This window comes from Sciurus carolinensis, chromosome 9 (genome assembly GCF_902686445.1).
Source record: "Sciurus carolinensis chromosome 9, mSciCar1.2, whole genome shotgun sequence".
Taxonomy (NCBI): Eukaryota; Metazoa; Chordata; class Mammalia; order Rodentia; family Sciuridae; genus Sciurus; species Sciurus carolinensis.
The window spans coordinates 43,025,175-43,047,052 of NC_062221.1; the positions used below are offsets into that span (position 1 = coordinate 43,025,175).

General features: G+C 40.1%; 1 protein-coding gene across 2 annotated transcripts in view; it reads left to right on the forward strand.

The window, feature by feature from the left end:
* Fndc3b (fibronectin type III domain containing 3B) overlaps positions 1–21,878 on the forward strand; it is a 338,390-nt gene that overhangs the window by 290,422 nt on the left and 26,090 nt on the right. For both annotated transcript variants that reach the window (XM_047563477.1, XM_047563478.1), the window contains exons 21-23: positions 146–295; positions 5,010–5,290; positions 16,737–16,949. In XM_047563477.1, coding sequence (XP_047419433.1) covers positions 146–295; positions 5,010–5,290; positions 16,737–16,949 — 644 coding nt within the window. The remainder of the gene's footprint in view (positions 1–145; positions 296–5,009; positions 5,291–16,736; positions 16,950–21,878) is intronic.

A 21,878-nucleotide genomic window follows, 5' to 3' on the forward strand; every position in this document is an offset into this window, starting at 1 on the left:
GAGTGTGTCTTTCACACCTTTATTTTATATGTTTTTGAAATATCCAGGGCATGTTGCTCCTATCCCCAGGTTAGTTAGTTGAACATGGACGTGGTAGAAATTTTTCTCAATGGGATTGTTAACTACTTGAATTTCTGCTCTCCAGAGCCCTGAAAGCTCTGGTGCTGACATCTCAGAGTACAGGTTGGAATGGGGAGAAGATGAAGAATCCTTAGAACTCATTTATCACGGGACAGACACCTGCTTTGAGATAAAAGACCTGTTGCCTGCTGCACAGTACTGCTGTAGACTTCAGGTAGGTGGGCATTATGCAGACATTACTCACAAGGACAAGCGTTCTGGGAAAGATTCTTCAGGAAATCAATTCAAAGGCTGTCAGGAGGAATGATGGGGGGAAGAGTTCTTTTAAATAAAAGTCAGTGTGGTTGTTTTGGTATTTTACAGTTAGTTTCCTCTTCTCCAGGAGGCTGTAACTTCTAAGAACAAAACCAGATTCTTCTTTGCTGTACTTCCCACTAAAAGTATCTTGATCTCGCTGGGTTTTTCAGTTTACCGAATGAATCACTGTGTCCAAGGGAAGGTGGCACACAGCTCCTTAGGAAAGATGCCTTTTGATTCTGCTGAGGTGTACACTTCAGTGGAAAAGCCACTTAGAATGACAGAAGAGAAAATGGAACCATAACCAAATATGAGAGTAATGCAGACTAGTCTGCCTCAGACCATGTTCAAGGCTGGTTGTCTGTAAGCTTCCACTTGGGAGTCCGCCTAGAGTAGCATCAGGAGCAGTGGTCTTAGAGTCATGGTGATCATGGGTTCCTTTTATCCCATTCTCCTGGATAGATGATCTTTTCCCTTTGTAAAACCTTAGTATCCTGAGAAAACAGGGTCCTTTGTCTCTTCATTTGTTCAGCACAGTATCTTGAGCACTACTTTGTGTCAGGATCAGTGCCCGATCAGGAGGAAGACAGAGTGAAGAATCAGATGTGGTGCTGACCTTGAAAAATTCTGTCTTCACACACATATACTTTTGGATGGGGAGCAAATATGCCAGATTTAGGGTCCCACCTGACTGAAGTTATGGGACACACTGCTTTTTGGGAGTACACCCAGTGTGTTTTTGGAATGGTCTTTTTGAAGAAAGTACTCCTTCTATATGTTAAATTTGCCAGGTCAGCGGAGTTTTGTTTTGTTTTGTTTTTGTTTTTTTTGTTAACTCAAAAGCCTATTTTATCTCAAACATTTCTGATTCAACTCTTTTGTTGGGAGCATCCTTCCTTCCCTCTCCTGTGCAGCACCTGGGATGTAATTAACCCTTTGTCCATGAGTCAATGTCCCCGCACATTATTTGATCTTTATAATAGTGGTGCTGAGTCATTGGGAAAGGTTAAATTATGCGCCACTCTCCTGCTTTTGGAACAGGCTGGGTATAAATAAAGAGCTGTCTGCCTCCACAGTAAAGCTTTTTGAGTTTTGGCATCTCTTCAATATGTTCTGCTTCCCTTTCTCCTTTCAGGTTGTATGTTCTCATTTAGCATGACTTTCCAAAACTGTATTTCAAAGATACAGTGATCCGAATAGAACCTGCATAATAACCTTGCCTCTCGTATTGACAATCAGGAGTAGAAAATATTTTTAAGTGTCTGTACTTGTTATAAAATAGACACAAAGAAGGGGATAACACTTCTGAGACCACATTGGTATGCTGAAGAAGTGTTGCTAGGAAAAGGATCTCCATCTATACGGTTTCTTGAATCTATGGACCACATCTGAATTATGTTCATTTGATATGACTATAAAGTAAGGGTAAACCCCAGTAAGTCAGTCAGTTTAAATCTGATTATTTTTTTGAATATTAAAAAAATAAATCATTTAGTACCTATCCTGGGTTTTATAAAAATTGAGTGAAACTTTTCTTGTTTTACTAAGGATTTAATTTTTAAATTCTTCCAGAGGAATATTTTAATTAAGATATAATAAAGTAATTCTGTTTGTATGAGGCAGATTTATTTTGTAGCCTTACTATTGCTTAGTACAAGATGCTTTTAAATTCATTTTCGTTTGAAAACTGATAAGAAGTGGTGCTATAAATCAAGAAAGAATTAAGCTACTTTCCTAAAAGAAAGTAGGCTACAGGGTAAAATCCTGAAGTAGAAAAGAAACATTATTAGGAAAAGAGAACATTATTGGTATGGTTTAAATCAGTTCTGTATATAGTTAATATGATTGTACCAATGATAATTTCCTGATTGTGGTCAATTACTATAGCACATAAAATGTTAATATTAGGGAAAGCAGGGTGAGAGATATACATAAGTTCCTCTATTATTTTTGTAGCTTTTTGTAAATCTAAAATTAATTCAAAATAAAAAGAACTTTGGAAAAATAGGAAAAATGCTATTTTTGTTCAGAATTTTCCCAGTGGAAAGGAAGGGAGGTACCTATTGTTGGCCTGTGACTCTGCCAGGATTTTGCTTGTTAACAACTTTAATATTTGTAGTACTTCGGTGAATTAATTAGGTGTTACCATCCCCATTTTGCAGCTGAGAAAACTGTCTCAGAGAGGGTGACTTTCTTAAGACTACATATTTGTTAAATAATAGACTCACAATTTGAACTAACTCCAACTCTAAAAGCCATGTCCCTTCCCTTCTATCATATGATGATACAAGCAGAGTTAGTTGACATGAACACTGGGCTCCACAACATCTTATTTTTCTGTCCGAGATAAATTTATATCCAAAAATAAAATCTCTACCACGCATGAAGCACTGAGTTTGAACCCCAGCACCACAAATAAAAAAAGAAATTTTAATCTCAAAATATAGATTCTTAAAATGATTTGAGATGTTAAAATTCTTCCAAAAAAAGTCACAGTGTTTTCATGAAACAAGATTAGCTTATCCCAAAATATTACCATAGAGTTTGAACACTAATGTAAGAGCAGGTACGTTAGCCTGCTGCTTTGGAATTAGCTAAGAGGACTTGTATATTTTGTTTTAGACCTTTGATTTAAGAGCTCAGACTTACTTTAGTTTTGTAATTTGTCTCTCTAACTTTCTTATGGAATTAATGAGAACGAGGTTTTATAAGATGTTTGCCAAATGTTTAAGAAAAAAAAAATGTATGTCATGTATTGAGAACATACACTGTTGGGTCCAGTTCCAGCTCTCAGAAATAAACAGTGAACCAAACACACAGGCAGCCTTACACTTAAGAAACTTGTATTCTAATCAGAGAAGTACACATGTAAACTATTTACTGTGTTGGTGATCAATGTTTTAACAAAATATAAAGCAACAAAAGGAAATACAAAACATGAAGGATCCCAAGTCTTGGGGCACAGGGGCTATTGCAAGTTTAAATGAGTGGTTCAGAGAGGGCTCACAGAAAAGGTACCACTTGAGAAGGTCTGAAGAAGATGGTTGAGTGAGCTGTGTAGACTTCTGGGGTAAAAGCTTTCTGGGCAGAAGGAGCAGCACATGCAAAGGCCCTCAGGCAGCAGCAAATTTAGTGTCCCTTTGGGACAGCAAGGAAGCCAGTGTAGCTGGAGCAGAGTATGTGAAAGAGTAGCAGGCAATAAAGTCAGAGTGCTAATGGGTTTTCTAGAAGGAGGGTGGTGAGCAGGTAGGGTCTTACAGGCATTTGTAAGGACTTCCAAGTTTATTTTGAATAAAATGGAAAACCACAGAAGAAATTTGAACTAAAAATCTTGACTCACATTTTGATAGCATCAGTCTGATTACTCTGAATACAGATTAGGGGGCAGGGACTGGCACAGAGACCAGTAAGGAGGTCACTGTGTTAAGCAGATGAGAAAGTGTGGTAGGACTCAGGTGGTACCAGATGTGCTCATGGCCCGGACATAAGAAACACTGCATATGAGGAAACTCAGGGTTATGACTTGAGTGACGTGGAGGATGGAGAAGATCACAGGAGGAGGTGCGGTGGGAACTTTTCTAAGGAGGAATGGCGTAGACAGGGAACCCTGTGAGTTGAGTTAGAAATGCTGGTTTGACATGCAAATGGAGGTGTTCATGGCAGTTGGGTACAGATACATTAGCCTGGCAGTCAGACTAGAAGTCAGAGCTGTGCATCTGAATCTGAGGGTAGGATATTAATGACATTCATACTCTAGACTAGATGAGATCTCCAGGAGTTTGAGAAGAGGTAGAGAAGAGGAAGAGTGTCCTGAGCCATGGCGTGCAGCAGGAGTAAGGGTGAGGGTAGCAACCAGCAAAGGAGATTGAGGAGAAGCAGCAGATAAAGCAGGAGGAACAAGAGCACGGTGATCCGGAAGCCATGTCCGTCAGTGTTGCCAGAGCCAGGCATGCTCACCACATCAGCTCTGCTGTCCAGTGAGTTGAGATGGGGCCAAGAATTTTCTTCAGATACAAGTTAATCGTTCACAGGGAAAACAGTAGATACTATTTTAAAATCCCTATTGCTATTCCCGGGCAGCACTAGCCTTAAAAAGTAGATGAGCTAGATTCTGGCGCCAGCTTTGCCTCTAAATCTGAGGCCTAAAATTATTTAATCTGACTCTGGGTTCCTTGCACTGTAAAAGGCAGTTGAGAGGGCTGGGTATGTGGCTCAGTGGTAGTGCACTTGCCTGACAGGCACAAGGCCCCAAGTTCAATCCCCAGCACCACACACACACACACAACACACACAACAACAACAAAAGAACACTTGCCATCTAATATCTACCCGGATCGTTGTGGAGACAATACATTACTTTATGTGAGCTGAAGTGAGCCATGCAAATAAAGTGTGGTTTTAAAATGATTAGAGGTGACGATGCCCTTGTCATCTTTTGCTTTATTAACAGAAGAAGGATGTGATTGGCATTTTTTGGAAAGTAGTCATTAGATTAAAATAAATGTTCTCTGGGATTTACTTTGTCTAGAAACAGAACATACTACTTTACATTACCTAACAGCAGCTAACATACAGGCATTAGAATGTCCTAATGTGTGACGTGGCCTTGGCCTTGCTCTTCTGTTTTTCAGGCCTTCAATCAAGCTGGAGCAGGGCCATACAGTGAACTTGTCCTTTGCCAGACACCAGCATCTGCCCCTGATCCCGTCTCCACTCTCTGTGTCCTGGAGGAGGAACCCCTCAGTGCCTCCCCCGACGCCCCCTCCGTGTGCCTTGTACTGACCTGGGAAGAGCCATGCAATAATGGGTCTGAAATCCTCGCCTATAACATCGATCTTGGAGACACTAGCATTACCGTGGGCAACACCACCACCCACATTATGAAAGGTCTCCTTCCAGAAACGTCTTACCGGTGAGTGCAGGAAAGTAGAATAAAGCCACATTGACTGCTCAGCACTGGGGGGCTACACATCCTTTACCCTAAGAGCCAAATCCCAGGATTCTAGCCATTCTTACACTTCAAGAGTACTAACTGCAAATATGCCTTAAAAACTTGGCTTGAAAACTTGTATTGCTTTATATTTAATGAGTCAGTTAAAAATTCATAGAATTCCTAATCTCTGAAAGAGAATTTTAACTACCACTTTAAATCAGTAATTCTTGACCATCTTTTTTTCTCTGTGGTACTGGGGACTGATTTCAAGGTTGCTACCCCCTCTGGTCCCCCTCCTGCTTTTGAGACAAGGTCTTACTAAGTTGCCCAGACTGGCCTCAAACTTGTGTTCCTCCTGCCTCAGCCTCCTTAGTCACTGGGATTATAGGCCTGTGCCACCATGGCCAGCCCATCACTTTTTCATTGTGTATTTTCACAGTGATTCATCTTATTCTGTGGCCACCTTGGTTCCCACCTGGAAGCAGGGCACTCCCATTCCTCTTAGTCCCCCCAAATAGATAACAATGTTATAAAGCATTAATGATATAGATTTTACTCAGAATTTCACAAGAGGCCAGAGGAAAAAAGTTACATCACACACCATTGCACTATCCTCAGTTAACATCTGCATTCTCTCCCCTAGAGCTGCTGACTTTGGAGTACCTTCCTCTTCTTACATTCCTGTTTCTCCTACAGGGCCCTTCAAAATTTCAAATAATTTAGCTCTATCCCCAAGTTGCTAAAGCTTGCTCAAAGCAAAGAGTCTGCCAATAGCAAGACCACATCATTAGAAGTGCAGGAACCATCTCTGGTTATTCCACTGTGTCCCAGAAGGGCTCCCTTGGTTTCTCGAGGTGTGAGAGAGCATGGACTCAGACTCCAGCCATGAGCTATGTGTCTCTAGGCAACTGACTTACACTCTGTGAGTCCCAACTTCTTCTGCAAAATGATAACAAGGATTTACTTTTTAAGCATTTTGTAAAGAGTAAGGGAGTGAGTATCAAATGCTTCTTCCAGGGCCCAGCAGTGCACATCAGTGAGCATTATAGTTTGGTCAACATTAGATCCTCATCTAGAAAAAACTAGCTCTTCTTCAGTAGGATGGGGGAGTGAAGGGCCGGCAGATCTACTTGCTGTCAAAAGAGGGGCTTATCATTTTACCTATCTTTTTCTGCAGAGCTCATTAACTCTGTGATCTAGTAAACTAGACATTTCCCCCCAAGAAACTGAAGAAAGAAATCAGCTAATTAGGTAAAGATAACAAAAATTCCACCCTGGCATATTGTACTATTTCTGCATCTGTTTCCCTCTTATCAAATCTTTCATTTATGAATAATTCATGTATTTGATTTGCGTTCCAGAACAATGGCAAGTTTTTGTTTATTTGCTCTAATTCTTTTAAGAACTTGCTTTTGGTCACAGTGGCACTGTGGCTTTATACAACACTCTGCCTACCTCCAGAGCACTCACAGAGGTGAGGGGTTCTTAAGCAGCAAGCCAAGAGGTGATCACAACATTGCTTGGTGAAAATAATGTTGTATACAAAGTCCTGTTGGAGTTTCAGAGAGGATGTTTGAAAATAGGACTTGCAAGCTGGACATGTAGCTTAGTGGTAGAGCACATTCCAACATGCACAGGACCCTGGGTTTGAGTCTCAGCACCACCAAATAAAAGAAAGAAAGAAAAGAAAGAAATGGGACTTGAGATGGAAACTGAATAAAGGGGGATATCCATAGACAAAGAGGCAGGATAAGGACATTGTTTCAGTTCTAGTGTTTAGCCATCCCAGAAAACCCTTTTTCACTATTGTTTGTTAACCAAATTTTCAGTGCTTATGTCCAAAGCACTGGGTTCAGGTGCTGAGGAAATCCAGAGATGATTAAACCCAGACATTGACCTCAGGGAATTTCCCCAGTGTGGATGCTCTAAAAACATCTGACCATGAAGTCAGCCTGCTGCAGGAAGTGACCAACAGATGTCATCTCCCACCTCTCTCTAGGAGACCAGATGTTAAGTATTGTCCACCTTGATCCCTCAGGCCAGATCTTTGCAAAATATACACTTTGCAAATATATAGACTTATGGGAAGGCTTTTGTTTTCTCTAGTCCACACCCATCTCTACCCCAGGGAGGGCTCAAATTTATCAGGTCAGTCCTATGAACATTCAAGTCCGAAATTTATAAAGGGACTTTGGGGCAAGGTATTAGCCTAAGAATTTCCCTTCTTCCTAACATTGTGCTTAAAGAATTATTAATCTTTAAGATTTGTGTAAGATAACAGTGGAGGTGTGTTAACTTGACTTGCTAATCAATTTACAATCAAATGACTTAGAAAAAGAAATCAAAGGCTCAAAATGAATGCAAGGATGTTGGGTGTCTTTGTTTAGTCAGAAAAGCCAGTTATAGTTCAAATGATCAAAAATATCTTCCTTATAAGTGGCTTATGTAAAAACATGTTAGTACCTCAGAGGATAATTCTGTTATGCAGAAGATGAAATGGTTGAATAATGTAGGAACTATGGAAAACTTAGATTAGAAAGTTAAAAAATTATTTAATGTCAGTATAAATGATTTAGTGCTAGTATGCTAGGGCTAATGTAGTCTACTGAGCTGAATGTGGAGAGAGAGTCATGTTTGAAGATATTACCTTTTAACTTTACAGGATGTCTAAAAAGATCCTGTTTTAGGCAGATTGCATGAAAATTAAATAACTTTAGAATAGACACATCTTTGACCCTAGTCATAGCGTAGATTCTTGGCAAAAACAAAACAAAATAACAGAGAGAGAGTTTAGCCCAAGTCTTTGTATTTTAGGTTATTAAAATAATTAATACTTAAGGCCAACGGTTATACAACATTAGGAATTTAGTTTCCCTGTTCACATTTGGGTACTTTATAGTAGAACTCTGGTTATCCCACAGCCTTGTAATATTATGTTTCAAAAATACAGTTGAGGTAGGTATAGTGAAATACATGATGAGTATTTCAAGAACTTGTAATTTTGATTCAATCAATTTTTATTCTCACCTTTTTCTGTCCCATAAATTGGTTGAAATATAAATGAACATATCATGATGTTCTAGTTCAAAATGTAAAACAAAACATTTTAGGCAGGCCATGGAGCTCTGATAAAGGAGCTTTTTTCTTTTTATTTTGTTTGTTTTGTTTTTGACCTTCAACAGTTACACATTGTTCTCACATGGAGTTTATTCTTTCTTTTCGTGGTAAAGACAGGATTGTGGACCTCTGTAGTGAATCTACTGATGCAAAAATGGGTTTTCATCAGACTGGTGGGTTCTCCATTGGTGCTTGTATAGCTACCCAATGGTTTGCTGACATGCCCTGGATGGAATTTGATTGGAATTACAATGCTGTTTTCTGTTGTTTTTACACTCCTGGGGACTGAACCCTGGAGTGCTCTCCCACTGAGCTACATCTCCAACTCTTTATATTTTTTATTTTGAAACAGGGTTTCACTAAGTTGCTGAGGCTGACCTCTAACTTGAGATTCTCCTGCCTCAGCCTCCCAGGTAACTGGGATTACAAACATGTATCACTGCTATAATGGTGTTTTTAAAGACATTGCTTTCAAATTTAGAAGTGGGTCAAAATTGAATTTGTGTTTTAGTTTGAAGAGAAAAAAATTTACTAGGAACAGCTTTCCTTTGCATGCTTCCAACCAAGTAAAGCTATGCATAGCCTTTGTGCAGTGAGGAAAGCCAGGGTCTCCTGGTGTTGCCCCTCCTGGGCTCTGGACAGATCATCCCCAGTGACCAGGGCAGTGTTCCAGCTTCTGCTCACCACGCAGGCTGTTATGTTGTGAATAACTATTTTTGTACAGTGTTTCCCTTGTTTGTCAAAACCTCCCTACTTCTAAAATCAGACCCTAGGACTGGAGTGGTAGCTCTTGAGGTGTGGTTCCTGGACCAGCAGCAGCAGCATCGCTGGGATGCTTACTCATTAAAACACAAATTATCAGCCCTTCACCTCAGCACTGCTTAATCAGAAATCTAAGGGTGGGGCCGAGTATTGTGCTTTTAATAGCCTCCCAGGAGAATTTGGTGCATGTTAAATTTGAAAACCTCTGGCCTAGAGCAGTAATCCTTAAATGTCAGTGTTTATCAGTTGCCTAGGGAGACTTTGCCACATACTGGTGCCTAAGTCCCATTCCTGTAGACCATGATAAGTAGGCCTAACTATCATCGTCTTGTAATGTCAGCTCTCTCAGCTAACTGTCCCCGTCATTCAAGTTTTAGCTCCGGACGGTTTCTGCTTCTCGATGACCTCTCCATTTGTGGTGCTCAGATCTCTGGGAATGGTGTATAGCTGGCTCAGAGCAGAAGGGGCTGCTGCCTTTCCCTCTTCCATGTCCTGAGCAATTAGTAAAGTTGCCCAAGATTACCTTTTCTGGCAATCTCATTATACCTCTGACTCATACTAAGCTGGCAAACAACCCAAACATAAAGTAGATCTATTTCTTATGCTCATTTATGCTTTTTGCTGAGTAAAAAGGGAATGAAAATAACAGTATTTTTTTCTTACTATGTGATAAGCACTAGGTAAGTGAATCATAGATCATTTCACTGACAAGATGAGGTGGCTTTTATTAGGAGGCAAGTTGTGAATAGTTCACAAGTAACAAACTGGGTTACTCAGCCTCCCAAGTCAAGGTGAAGACACCTTGACTTCAACCCCTCACTTACTGTCTTTGTGACCTTTGGAAATGTATTTAAACTCTGTATGTCTCTGTTCCCTGATGTGTAAAATGAGGATGACAATTTTAACTACCTAGAAGAGTTGTGTGTTAGATAAGATTTTAGGCACCTAGTCTAGTGCCTGAAACATAAGCATTCAATAAATTACATGTTGTTCGTATTTGTAGGGAGGAAATGAATCAGAAAGCAGGTCATCACCATGCTGTAGGTTGGCTCCTGCGTGGAGGTCTAGCATTTGCTCTGAGCAATGGAAGACGTTTAGGGTTCGAAAGTCTCAGGGCCTGCAGGTAGGGTGGTTGCACTGCTGTAGCAGCCTGTCAGAAGGAGCTTGGTTGAAGGCCAGCCCAGTTTCCCCTCCATGAAGCTTCTCTGAGCACACTCTGATCAGAAGCGATTTTCATATTGAGGCTGCCATTCCCTATGTCTTCAGAAGTTACCTGACGGTGAGTCTAATAGTTTCCTAAGCTAGAGGCTGAGAGGTGGCCCCTGCGGGGGTGTGGCTAGGCATGATAGGAAAGCCTTCTTCCCCAGTTAAAGATGGTTTGTTTTGAAAGCTATTTTTCTTTTAATATATTTAGTGTTTAAAATTTGACTGTTTGTTTATAAAGTACATTGAAGAAATGAATTTGACATCTAAATTAGATATTTTAATACTGAATTTTCAATCAAAATCTTTAAAAAATTACTCTTAATTTGATTTATTTAATCAAGAGTATCACCGTATTGATGGATATAGCTGACTCCTAGAAACTTGAAGAGATTTTTCACAGTAGCCTGGCCAAGATACAATATGCTTGGGTTACATCACTGCCTTAAATTGGAAAGTAAAATCCTATTTCCCTTGTATAGATGTACTGTAAGTTTAAAAAAAAAAAAGTTTATGGATCCTATCTAAATTTCAAGATTAAAATGCTACTCCAGCTAATGGGAAAACTTCTTAAGTTTCAGTTTGAAATGAATTTATTTATTATTTGTATTCGGGATGACTGCCATTCTGACTGGTTTGAGGTGATATCTCAGTGTAGTTTTGATTTGCATTCCCTAATTGCTCATGATGTAGAATATTTTTTCATTATTTGTAGGCCATTTTTATTTCTTCTTATAAGAAATATCTGTTTAACTCATTTGCCCATTTATTAATTGGGTTACTAGGGGGTTTGACTATTAAGGTTTTTTAGTTTTTTTCTATATTCTAAATATTAATCCTCTGTCAAAAGAGTACTAACGAAGATTTTCTCCTGTTCTGTAGGTTCTCTCTTCACATTCTTGTTTCCTTTGCTGTGCAGAAGCTTTTTAATTTGATGCCATCCCATTTATTAACTTGGCATTATTTCCTGAGCTTTAAGGGTCCTATTGAGAAAGTCATTGCCTGTGCCTATATGCTGGAGTGTTGACCCTACATTTTTTTTTTTAATATTTTTTTGGTTGTCAATGGACCTTTATTTTATTTAATTATTTGTGATGCTGAGAATTAAACCCAGTGCCGCACACATGCTAGGCAAGTGCTCTACCACTGAGCTACAACCCAGGCCCCTAATTCCCAGGTCTTTGATCCATTTTGAGTTGATTTTCTTGCAGTGTGAGAGACAAAGGTCTAGTTTCATTCTTCTACATAGGAGTAACCAGTTTTCCCAGCACCATTTGTGAAAAGGGCCTCTTTTCTCCAATGTATGTTTTTGGCACTTTTGTCAAGAACCAGATGACTGTAGATATGTGAATTTGTCTATGTGTCTATTTTGATGCCAGTACCATCCAGTTTTGGTTACTATAACTCTGTGGTATAATTCGAAGTTAGATATTAATAAACCTCCAGCATTGCTTTTTCAGCTTAGAATTGCTTTGGCTATTTCAGATATTTTATTCTTCCGAATGAATTTTAGGATTTTTTTTTCTAGTTCTGTGAAGAATATCGATGATATTTTCATAGGGATGGCATTGCATCTGTATATTGCCTTTTGTCATCATTCCCTCTGATGAGGATTAGGAAGTTATTTTCACACACTGCAATTTTTTTACCCTAAAAAAAAAAAAACAGACAGTAATTGCCTGAGTCCTCTCCTCCAGCTTTCTCAGAAACAAGGCACCACCCTGTTTTATAAGTTTCTCAGTTCTATTTCAATTTTGAATGTCCCTTATCATTGAAACTAATTAATGTTAGCGCAGTGCATCAGCTGCACAGAAAAAAATGTTTTTCATGCTTTTTTTTACTGAAATAAAACATGGTTTTGTAAAAATGTAAGATAGGTTGAATTGAGTATTTTAGAGTCTAGGTATTTGGTTTTGGGACTACATGCTGTTTGAATACAGTGAAAATAAGCTTGCTGACTTTTCTAAATGTCAGCTTCATTGGCTAAAGGCAGTGGTTGAATTGAAAATATGGTTTGAAATTATCTTTTGGTTGGATTTGTAACTGTGTTAGGTCCAAGTTACGATAGGAAAGTGTAGTGGGCCAGAGCACATCAAGGCCTTTGAACCTCAAGGGATCAAGTCCACACCCAAGTCTGACCCATGTCCAGCATAAAATCAATCTAAGCAACTGTACTTAGCCAAGCTTCAGTTCCTTTACTTGTAAATTAGACAAAGTAATCCTACCTCATGGGACCAAAATAGAAATTAGAGACACTGGGGGCTGGAGTTGTGGCTCAGTGGTAGAGCGCTTGCCTAGCATGTGTGAGGCACTGGGTTCGATTCTCAGCACCACATATAAATAAAAGAATAAAATAAAGATCTATCAACATCTAAAAAAATATTTAAAAAAAAAAAAAAAAAAAGAAATTAGAGACACTATTGCATATGACAGACCTAGACTTCATCCCCAGTAGCTGCTGTGTCATTAGGTCAACTTACTTAAGCTCTTTGAGTTGACTGCAATGCCCTCACCTCTAAAAGCAGAGGTAATAGTTCCTACTCCAGAGCAGGGTTTGTACCATTGTTGTTGGTTGGGATGGTTTCATTGTTACTGTTCCCATTAGACCCTAGGTTCTTAATCAACTGCTTCCCTGAGGACAGTTTAAGAAATCAGAAGGATAATAGCTCTGTAAATTAACATTTAAAGTTCACCAAAGTGCTTTTGGTCACCTTGAATCCTTTTCTGGTTGTATCGTGAAGTATAAGATGTTAAAAATTAGTGCCAGGCATGGTGGCTTATCCTCGTAGTCTCAGCTGCTTGCGTGGCTGAGGCAAGAAGATGGCAGGTTTGAGGCCAGCTGGGCAACTGAGCTACTGGGGATATAGCTCATGGTAGAGCACCCCTGGGTTCAACCCCTCAGTACCACATACACACATAAAAAAATTAGAAGTATTTTCCATGTCATTTAATTAAGTAATTCTGTCAATGCAGCAAATATGATATTATTCCCTTCTTATGGATGAGAAAACTGTTGCTTAAAGATGTTAGGTAATTTCCATTGAATTGCTTTTACATCTTTTCAAAGATCAAGTGACCTCATCTGTGTGGGTCCATTTCTGGAGTCTGTACTCTGTTGCCTTGACCTATGTGTGTCTCTCTTTTCCACACAGTCTTGATTTCTGTAGCTTTTGGTAAGTTCTAAAATCAGGTAGTATGATTCTTGCCGATGTATTCTTATTTTTCAAATGTGCACTAACAAGTTCCTTTGACTTGCCACATAACTTTTAGCATCAGCTTGTCCTTATCTCCTGTTAATCCTGCTGTGAGCTGGGTGTAGTGACCAACCATATAATCCCAGGTACTCCCAGTGGCTCCAGAGACTGAGGCACGAGGATCACAGGTTGAAGCCAACTGCAGCCACAGCATGGCCCTGTCTCACAATAAAATAAAAAGGGGTAGGAATGTAACTCAGTGCAAAGAGCTTGCCTAGCATGTGTGAGTCCCTGGGTTCAATCCCCAGTACCTTGCCTCGCACTCTCCACCCCAAAAGAATCAAAAAGAATCTTGTGTGGTTTTTGTTTGTCTTGTTTTGAAGTGCAAGGCCACTACAGGTCAATTGGAGGAGAATTAATCATTTAATGAAGTCTTCCAGTTCATGAACACTATGTGACTCTATTTGGGTAGGTCTTTAATATTAACAGCATTGTTCTGTAGTTTCCATTTATTTTGTTTGTTTCTTTCCTGTGTGTTACCTGCCCCTCAACCCCATACCCAACCACCACTCCACCCCATCCCATTGGCTGGGACATCTAGTAAGTGCTCTTAAACAGGAGTGATCCTTGCTGCTTGTCTTAAAGGGAAAGTATATAATCTCTCATGGCTACTGTGATGTGGATATTTTTGTAGGTACCCTTTTTCAGGTTGAAGAAGCTCCCTCCTATTCCTAATTTGCTGAGAATTTTTATCATGAATAGATGTGAATGTTGTCAGATGCTTTTCCTTTATCAATTGATTTCATCTGGTTTTGCTTCTTTAGACTGTCGGTGTGATGGGGGAAATGATAGAATAGAGAACAGGAAAAAATGAAAAGGGGACTAGAGGATTTCCCCACTCTCTCTGAATACCTAGAGACACCCTTCCCGCTTTGAGCCAGACTTTTTTAGAGCTTTGTCCCTGCACATGTCCATTCCTGAATTTAGTCTTCACGAGTCCAGGCTAGGAAATAATGGAGGGGAAAATTATAAGCTTTCTATTGATTTGGTAAAATTAAAATTGTATACTTACTCAAATCTGCCAGCTATGATATACTTTTCAGAATTCTTAAATATCTACATCCTTTTGTGCAGGTTTAAACCTGCATTCAGTGGGAAAGATAGGGTAGAGTGTGTGTGTATTCCATCTCACCTATAATTAACCACCCCCCCAACAATATACAGGCATATTAGATTAACTTGCTGACTTATATAATCTTTAAGTTTGAAGAATTTAGACTAATTTGAGGTCACATGATATAGTTCAGGATCATGATAGTTAAGTAATACTTCAGTTTATATATAAATGCTATAAATAAGAAGTACATACAATAAATTATAAGAATATTTGAGACTGATCGGTTCCTAAGAATGTGTCTTTTCAACTCTATTTTTTAGTCTAGTGTTTTTAAAACACTGTGTTTTTAATTTAAATCAAGTTTAAATATGAAACTTTTCTAACTTTCAAGACCACACCACTGAGTCTATTCAGAGAGCTGCCTATCTTCCTAGCAAAGGGTGGAGGTTTCCACTGGAGATCTGGTAACCTGGTGGACTTAACCTGGGTGGACTTAACATGGGTGAAGCCATGAATGTTTGAGGTTACCTGAGAAAACAGTGTTTAAGGAAATGCTCACACTGCACTGAAGAAAAGAACAGGGAGTGGGGAAGACCTTTGATGAGAGAAGCAAAGGAGAAATACTCTTGCAGGGGTGTGAGGCCACCATGTCCAGGAAGAAGCAAGCTTTAAGATGGTGCTTAGGGGCCAGGGATGTAGGTAGCTCGGTGGTGGAGCACTTGCTTAGCATGCACACAACCTTGGGTGGATTCCAGACCAGTGCAAAGCTAACAAAACATGTAATTGGCACAGAGGGGTTGTTGAGGGTGAGGACATCAGTGTCATTGATGTGGTATTTGATGACCTGGAGGACTTGTTTCAGGACTAGTTGGGATATATAAAGGAACAAGAGAGATAGGAAGAATAATCCTCCTGAATATATAATATTTTGTGCATGCTTTTTAACTCTATTAGATTTTAAATTTATAGACCATAAAGTTGATGTTAATATGTCTTTACTCCCCATAACACTGTGCACACATAGGAAGCCTCCAGCTGGGATTTTTGCCCATCTGAATGGCGTCCTGCTATGGCAGTATCTGCTCATGTTGCTCTGGCTGAGGACTTCAGAGTTGTTGAGTGAGGCTGGAGAAAGGGAGTGCTTTAGTCGGCTTTTTCACCACTGTGACTAAAAGACCAAACCAGAACAATTATAGAGGAGGAAAAGTTTATTGAAGGGCTCATGGCTTCAGAAGTCTCAGTCCATAGACAGCTGGTTCCATTCCTTGGAGCTTATGGTGAGGCAGAACATCATGGCAGAAGAATGTAGTGGAGTGAAGCTGCTCACATGATTATCAGAAAACAGAGAAAGAGATCTCTAATTGCCAGATACAAATATATACCTCATAGCCATACCACCAATGCCCACCTCCTCCAGTCACACCCTACCTGCCTACAGTTGCCATTCAGTTAATTCCATCAGGGGATTAATTCACTGATTGGATTAAGAGTCAACCGCTCAATCACTTCTCCTCTGAACCTTCCTGCACCATCTCACGTGAGCTTTTGGGGGACATCTCACATCCAAACCATAATGGATTGAAGGATTCTGTTGCAGAGTTGTTGTCCAGTGTCTGACTCTGAAGGAGACTTGTTTGTTCTCCTATTTAATCCACTATTTGTAAATCATCTACTTCCAAAACTGATTTTGATATAACTAAATAATAGCTAGAACAACAACAAAGAAGTGTATCTTTAGGATGTCTTTCCTTAAACAAGAACCCCTTTTCCCCCCTCAATTAAGGGATATCTTGCTAGTGTTTTTTGTTGTTGTTTTGTTTTGTTATTTTTTAGAATGGAGAGTGTATAATCTGTTCTGAGCTAGTTCTTGGTCTTGAGTTACTCATCTCGTTTTTCTTTATTCCATGGTATTGCTTTAGGGACGAGTAATAAATACTCCATTCAATGATGTTTATTTTGAATGAGATGTTTATTTTGAATGAAGAATTGCTACTTCTTAAACCTGCATTGTCACCCCCTCCCCTTTCTCCAGGATCAGAATTCAGGCTATAAATGAAATTGGAGCTGGACCATTTAGTCAGTTCATTAAAGCAAAAACTCGGCCATTACCACCCTCGCCTCCCAGGCTAGAATGTGCTGCAGCTGGTCCTCAGAGCCTGAAGCTAAAATGGGGAGACAGTAACTCCAAGACGCACGCTGTGGATGACATGGTGTACACTCTGCAGCTGGAGGACAGAAACAAGAGGTACAGGGCTGAGGGCGTGCCAGGGACTTCATGGCCTTGGCATGGGGAGAAATCTCAACTCATTCTGTCTTATTCACTCACTTTCTCTTAAACACTCTTCCTCCTTGTTCAAAGAAGGTGCTTGTGTATTTGATTCTTGCATTTTATTCCCAAAGTTTTTCCCTCCATTTTCCATTTAGAATTTCTAAGCATTTGAAAGATCCAGATTTTCCTACATGTGTAGTACATGTGTTATTTTCCCTTCAGAAAACCAAATAATGAAGAGAAATTATAAAGCAAATTGTCAGATTCAAGTCCACACTATGAAATAATGTATATTAGTCATGAGTGCCGAGGGAAATAAGACTCAGGAAGAGATGTTACCGCTTTAAATATTCAGTGACCATCAGGACAACATGTTTACAAATCCGTGGATGATGTACAGATGAGGGTTTTTCTCTGTAACTGTGGGCAATGCAAGATCAAATTAACTACAACAAATAGGAGATATTTTATGAGTGTTTCCATGGCCAGAAAACACTTGTGGCTGTAGAAATCAAATCCAGCCTTTTGTGTAGTTATTTGTTTAACCTAACTTTGTTTCCTCTGAAAATGGCAATCAGAAGACAGGTGGCTGAACTGTATTTAGGAATGATCAGATGCTGAGCAAAAGTTAATGATGACAAAATGTTCTGTCACTAGAAGTCCTAATCAGAGAGTCAGGCAGAGGATTCGGGGGATCACCATACAACCAAGGTAGCAGTGGAGTAGACAGCAGGCCAAAGCACCGAACCAGTGCTGAACAGAACCGTCTGGCGGTTGCTCTTTGTGCTTTATCATATTCTGTTTACATGGGGTCTTAGTTCCCACAGGAATCCCCCCACCCCCATCCAATCTCGACCGCCCATCCTGCAATCAGGGGCTTTGATTTTGGTGCTGTGGAGACCAAGATCCAGAAAAACACAAGGGAGCCTGATGCTTCTGGCCCCTGTTCTCACAGCCACCTCAGTGCATTGAGCTTCATAGGGACAGCACCAGGGCAAGTCAGGGCTGGCTAGGCACTGGCAGCGCTGTGCCTCACTGAAGAAAACAACTGAATGTGGGCAGAGGCGCTCATAGGAAGCTGAAAGGCCAAATGTCATCTATGAGTGCATTGTGCACACTTGCTGGGAGGAGTTCAAGATGAAGCTCGCTAATACTTCTCCAGTCAGCTTCTCAGAGCTTTTGAGGAAGTGCTTAGAGAGGTGAAAGACCATGACTGCTAAGAAGAAAGGAAAATTTGAAGACATGGCAAAGATAGACTAGGCCCATGATGAAAGAGACATGAAAACCTATATCTCTCCTAAAAGGGAAACAAACAAGAAGCTCAAGGGTCCCAGCATACCACAAAGCCTCCTTCAACCTTCTTGTTCTACCCGGAGTATCGTCCAAAGACAAGCACAGCCTGTGCAGTGGTGCTATTGCAGAGAAGCTAGGAGAGATACGGAACAGCACCACTGCAGGTGCGGCAGCTCAGGAGAAGAAGGAGCTGAAGGGAAAATACGGAAGGGCGTAGCTGCACACCCAGCTGAAGGAAAGCCCAGTGCAAGAAAGGGAGTCAGCAAGGAAAAAGAAAAAGAGGGAAGAAGTGCTCCATGAAGAGGAAGGGACTGAGTGGGGTGGAGAGGATGAGACGATGGTGATTGAGTTGGTTCTTTTGCAGTTCTTTGCCTGTCTATGAAGCATGTAACTCCCTGAACACGGTTCACTCATTTTCAAGAAAAATAATGAAATGTAAGGCTGTGTAAGATTTGTCTGTAGACTGTACAATGACCTTTTTTATGTAGTTAACACACTACCAAACATGGAAACTTAAAACAGGTTCTTGTTGTACAGCACAAATTAGTTATATATGAGGACAGTTTTTTTGGTTCTTTTGTTGTTGTTGTTGTTTTTCATGTTCAGAAGTCTCTGATGTAGCTTATATGAAACAATTATTGTTCTGGTAAGTGAATACTACTTTGGAAAAAATTGGAATACTATTGGGAAAAAAAGTCACAGTTATTCTGTTGACATTCTGAATGTATCTAAGAAATATAATTTCTTATTAGTAAAAAGGACAGGGGGAAGAAGGAAGGAAGGGAAGTAGGAAGGGAAGAAAGGAAAAATCCCACAAGGTCCTGCCTCTGGGAGTATAATATTCTCACAAATAATGATAGAACAAATAGTACCGAAGGGAAAAAGTGTTCAGGAGTTGGGAAGAGCAGAGATCATCTGGACCCAAAGATCAGAGAGGTTTGTTAAAAGAGCTGACACTTGAACCTGACTTTGGAAGTACCTGGCAGACCCAATAGTTTGATGACAGGAGAACAAAAAGTGACTGTCCTATTGGAAACTAGTGCTGGTGTAGAAAGCACAGAGAAAGCAATGCTTCTCTTGGCAGGTTCATTAGAGGTCACATTCATCCTTCCTCATGCACAAGATCACTTATCCCACTGTGCTAGATTTCTTTGGATGTGTTTTCATAGGATGATTATTTTCTCACGAGGAGCTCCTCAACTGAAGAAGGCTGACAAGAACAGAAGATATAAACTAGGAGAAAGCCTGACAAGTATATAAAGCTAGCATTGGCGGAGAATTTTAAATGAGTCTCTAAGTCTCTTCCTCAGGCTCCCTTGGTGATAGAAAGAACCATCCTTAGAGAACATCTTTTAGTTGTACTCTGTCAGAAAAAGTGAAGCACAGGAAGATCACCGAAGCTGGTGGCGAGTTGGGATTACAGCCAGTCCCTCATATTCACACACACTGCCTCTGCTGCACCTCCAGGGACCTGGGAGGCAGGCACCCCCATCTGGCTGCCGTCCTTCCCTGTGGGGCAGCCAGCCACCCATGGGGATGGTGGATGGAGAACTGTACAGAGGTGTGGTCCAGTCTGAGGCTTCCGTGATACAGAACGGCTCCTGGGCACACAACAAAAACTCCACAAGCACGTGTCCAAATGGTTGTGTTGTCGTGAGGCATTGAAACATGCCAGGCAGAAAGCTCTGCAGAAACTAGTAATCGAAAAATGTTCTCCCCGCCCCTCCCCAAATAAATAATAAAGCCTGACTCGCCTTGTTCATCAAATAAATGACTTGCCTAAATTTAAGTGGCAATTTAAGAAATCTGACCATTACAAACAATATTATTCTTAATTTTATGAGCTAGAATCCAAATTTATCTTTTCTAAATTAGATTTGTCGGTGCTCTCAGAAAGTTATTAAAGTGATGGGAATATAGAGCATAATAAATTCTCATTCTATTTGTGGAATAATTTTCCTGGGATTTAATAGGACGAGACAGCCTAGTTTTAGTTTGAAGACGACCTTCCTCGGTGTCTTGAAAGTGAAGTCTTGGAGTGAGTTGCCTTGCATCCAAGACTTTAGATTTGGATCTTGACTGGTGAGGAGCCAGGAGAAGCCGTTTGAGCTGGACTCATCATGACACTTGTTGTTAGCCTAGTTTTGTCAGTTCTAGCCTCACATGGGTCACTAGGACTCAACCTGGCCTCTCCAGATGAAAGAGCGGTGTCTTCTTCCCAAGGAGCAGTTGGCTTTTTCAGCACACTTGTTACTAGAGCAGTTTCTAGCTGTGGCTCACAGGAACTTGGTGCACATGTTCTGCAGCATTCTTACTGTGAATGTGGGGGAAAAACACATCCTATTGTGGCCAAGGTGAGAATCAAAGACAGGCTCAGTTGTGGTTTTATCTTCTCTCGTGTCGGCTCTCAGTGTTTCTTTCGTGGTGGAGAGGTAGCTCAGTGGAAGAGCACTTTCCTAGCATGGGCAAGACCTGAGTTCAATTCCCAGTACCTGCCCCGACTCCGTGCCCAAAAAAGATCATAGTAAAATATGTATTTTGCCATGACCACATTACTAACTGGTCACTGGGCATTTGAGAAAAGAGTTGCTGATGTCTGAGTTGTACAGCTGGCCTTGCCAGCTATTTAAGTATTCATAACTCTTAATGTGTATTTTGTAACAGAACCACTGTGCAAACTAAAAACTCCATGCTTGGTGGTAGGTTAAAGAGTCACATCAGTTTTGCTTCCTAAACCATGACTCTCTTTCTTCATCCATGAAGAGGTTAAAGTAGATGATCTGTGGTGTCCTTTCCACCTTAAATCAGTGAATCTTTATAAATCATGTGTGAACAAAATCTTTTACAAAAATATGTCCCTTGTAAATTATTTGGGCATGTTATCTAATTTTCTTCATATTTTTAGCTTCTGCATTTCACAATTAAGAAAATAAGAAAGATACCATCTTCCCTTTAGAGTGACTACTTGATGTTAAAACCCCTAAGATCTGGTTGCATCTGTGATGTACTGATTTATGTTTATTTATATGCCTCAAACAATATAAAATGCCCCCAGGACTTAAAATATAATGTTTAATCAAAAATAATATTTTTTAAACTTTGAAAAGGAAACTTCTATTTAGTGAGCACCTACAGAGTACCAAGCACTAAGAGTTTTATTATTGAGTTCTTAAAAGGTAAAATGTAAAACGTGAAATGTGCTAACTTTTCTCTCTGTATCTGTCTGTCTGTCTCTCTCTGTCCCTCTCTGTCAAGGCTAAGCCTATTTCATGTAGATTGAAGTGATCCCACAGGGCTTCTTGCCACAGCTCTTATCCCCAGGTAAATCTACCTAGAATCCACCCCAGGTCACCTGAACTTGCTGTGTGGAAAGTTCCACCTCTCTTTACTAGGATATTTATTTCCCTTGTATTCAGACTTGTGACCTATAAGGTCTCCAGTCCGTATTTATGTATCAGCTTTAAATCTGTGCTTTATATTTATAGAACTAGGTTTACTTAGAGATTAAATTACAATTATTCAATCAGCAAATTTTTTCTTGAATTGCTACTATGTGCTAGGTTCTGTATGGCATGTGGCCTATCTATAAGAGCTTATCTTGCTTAGGAAATG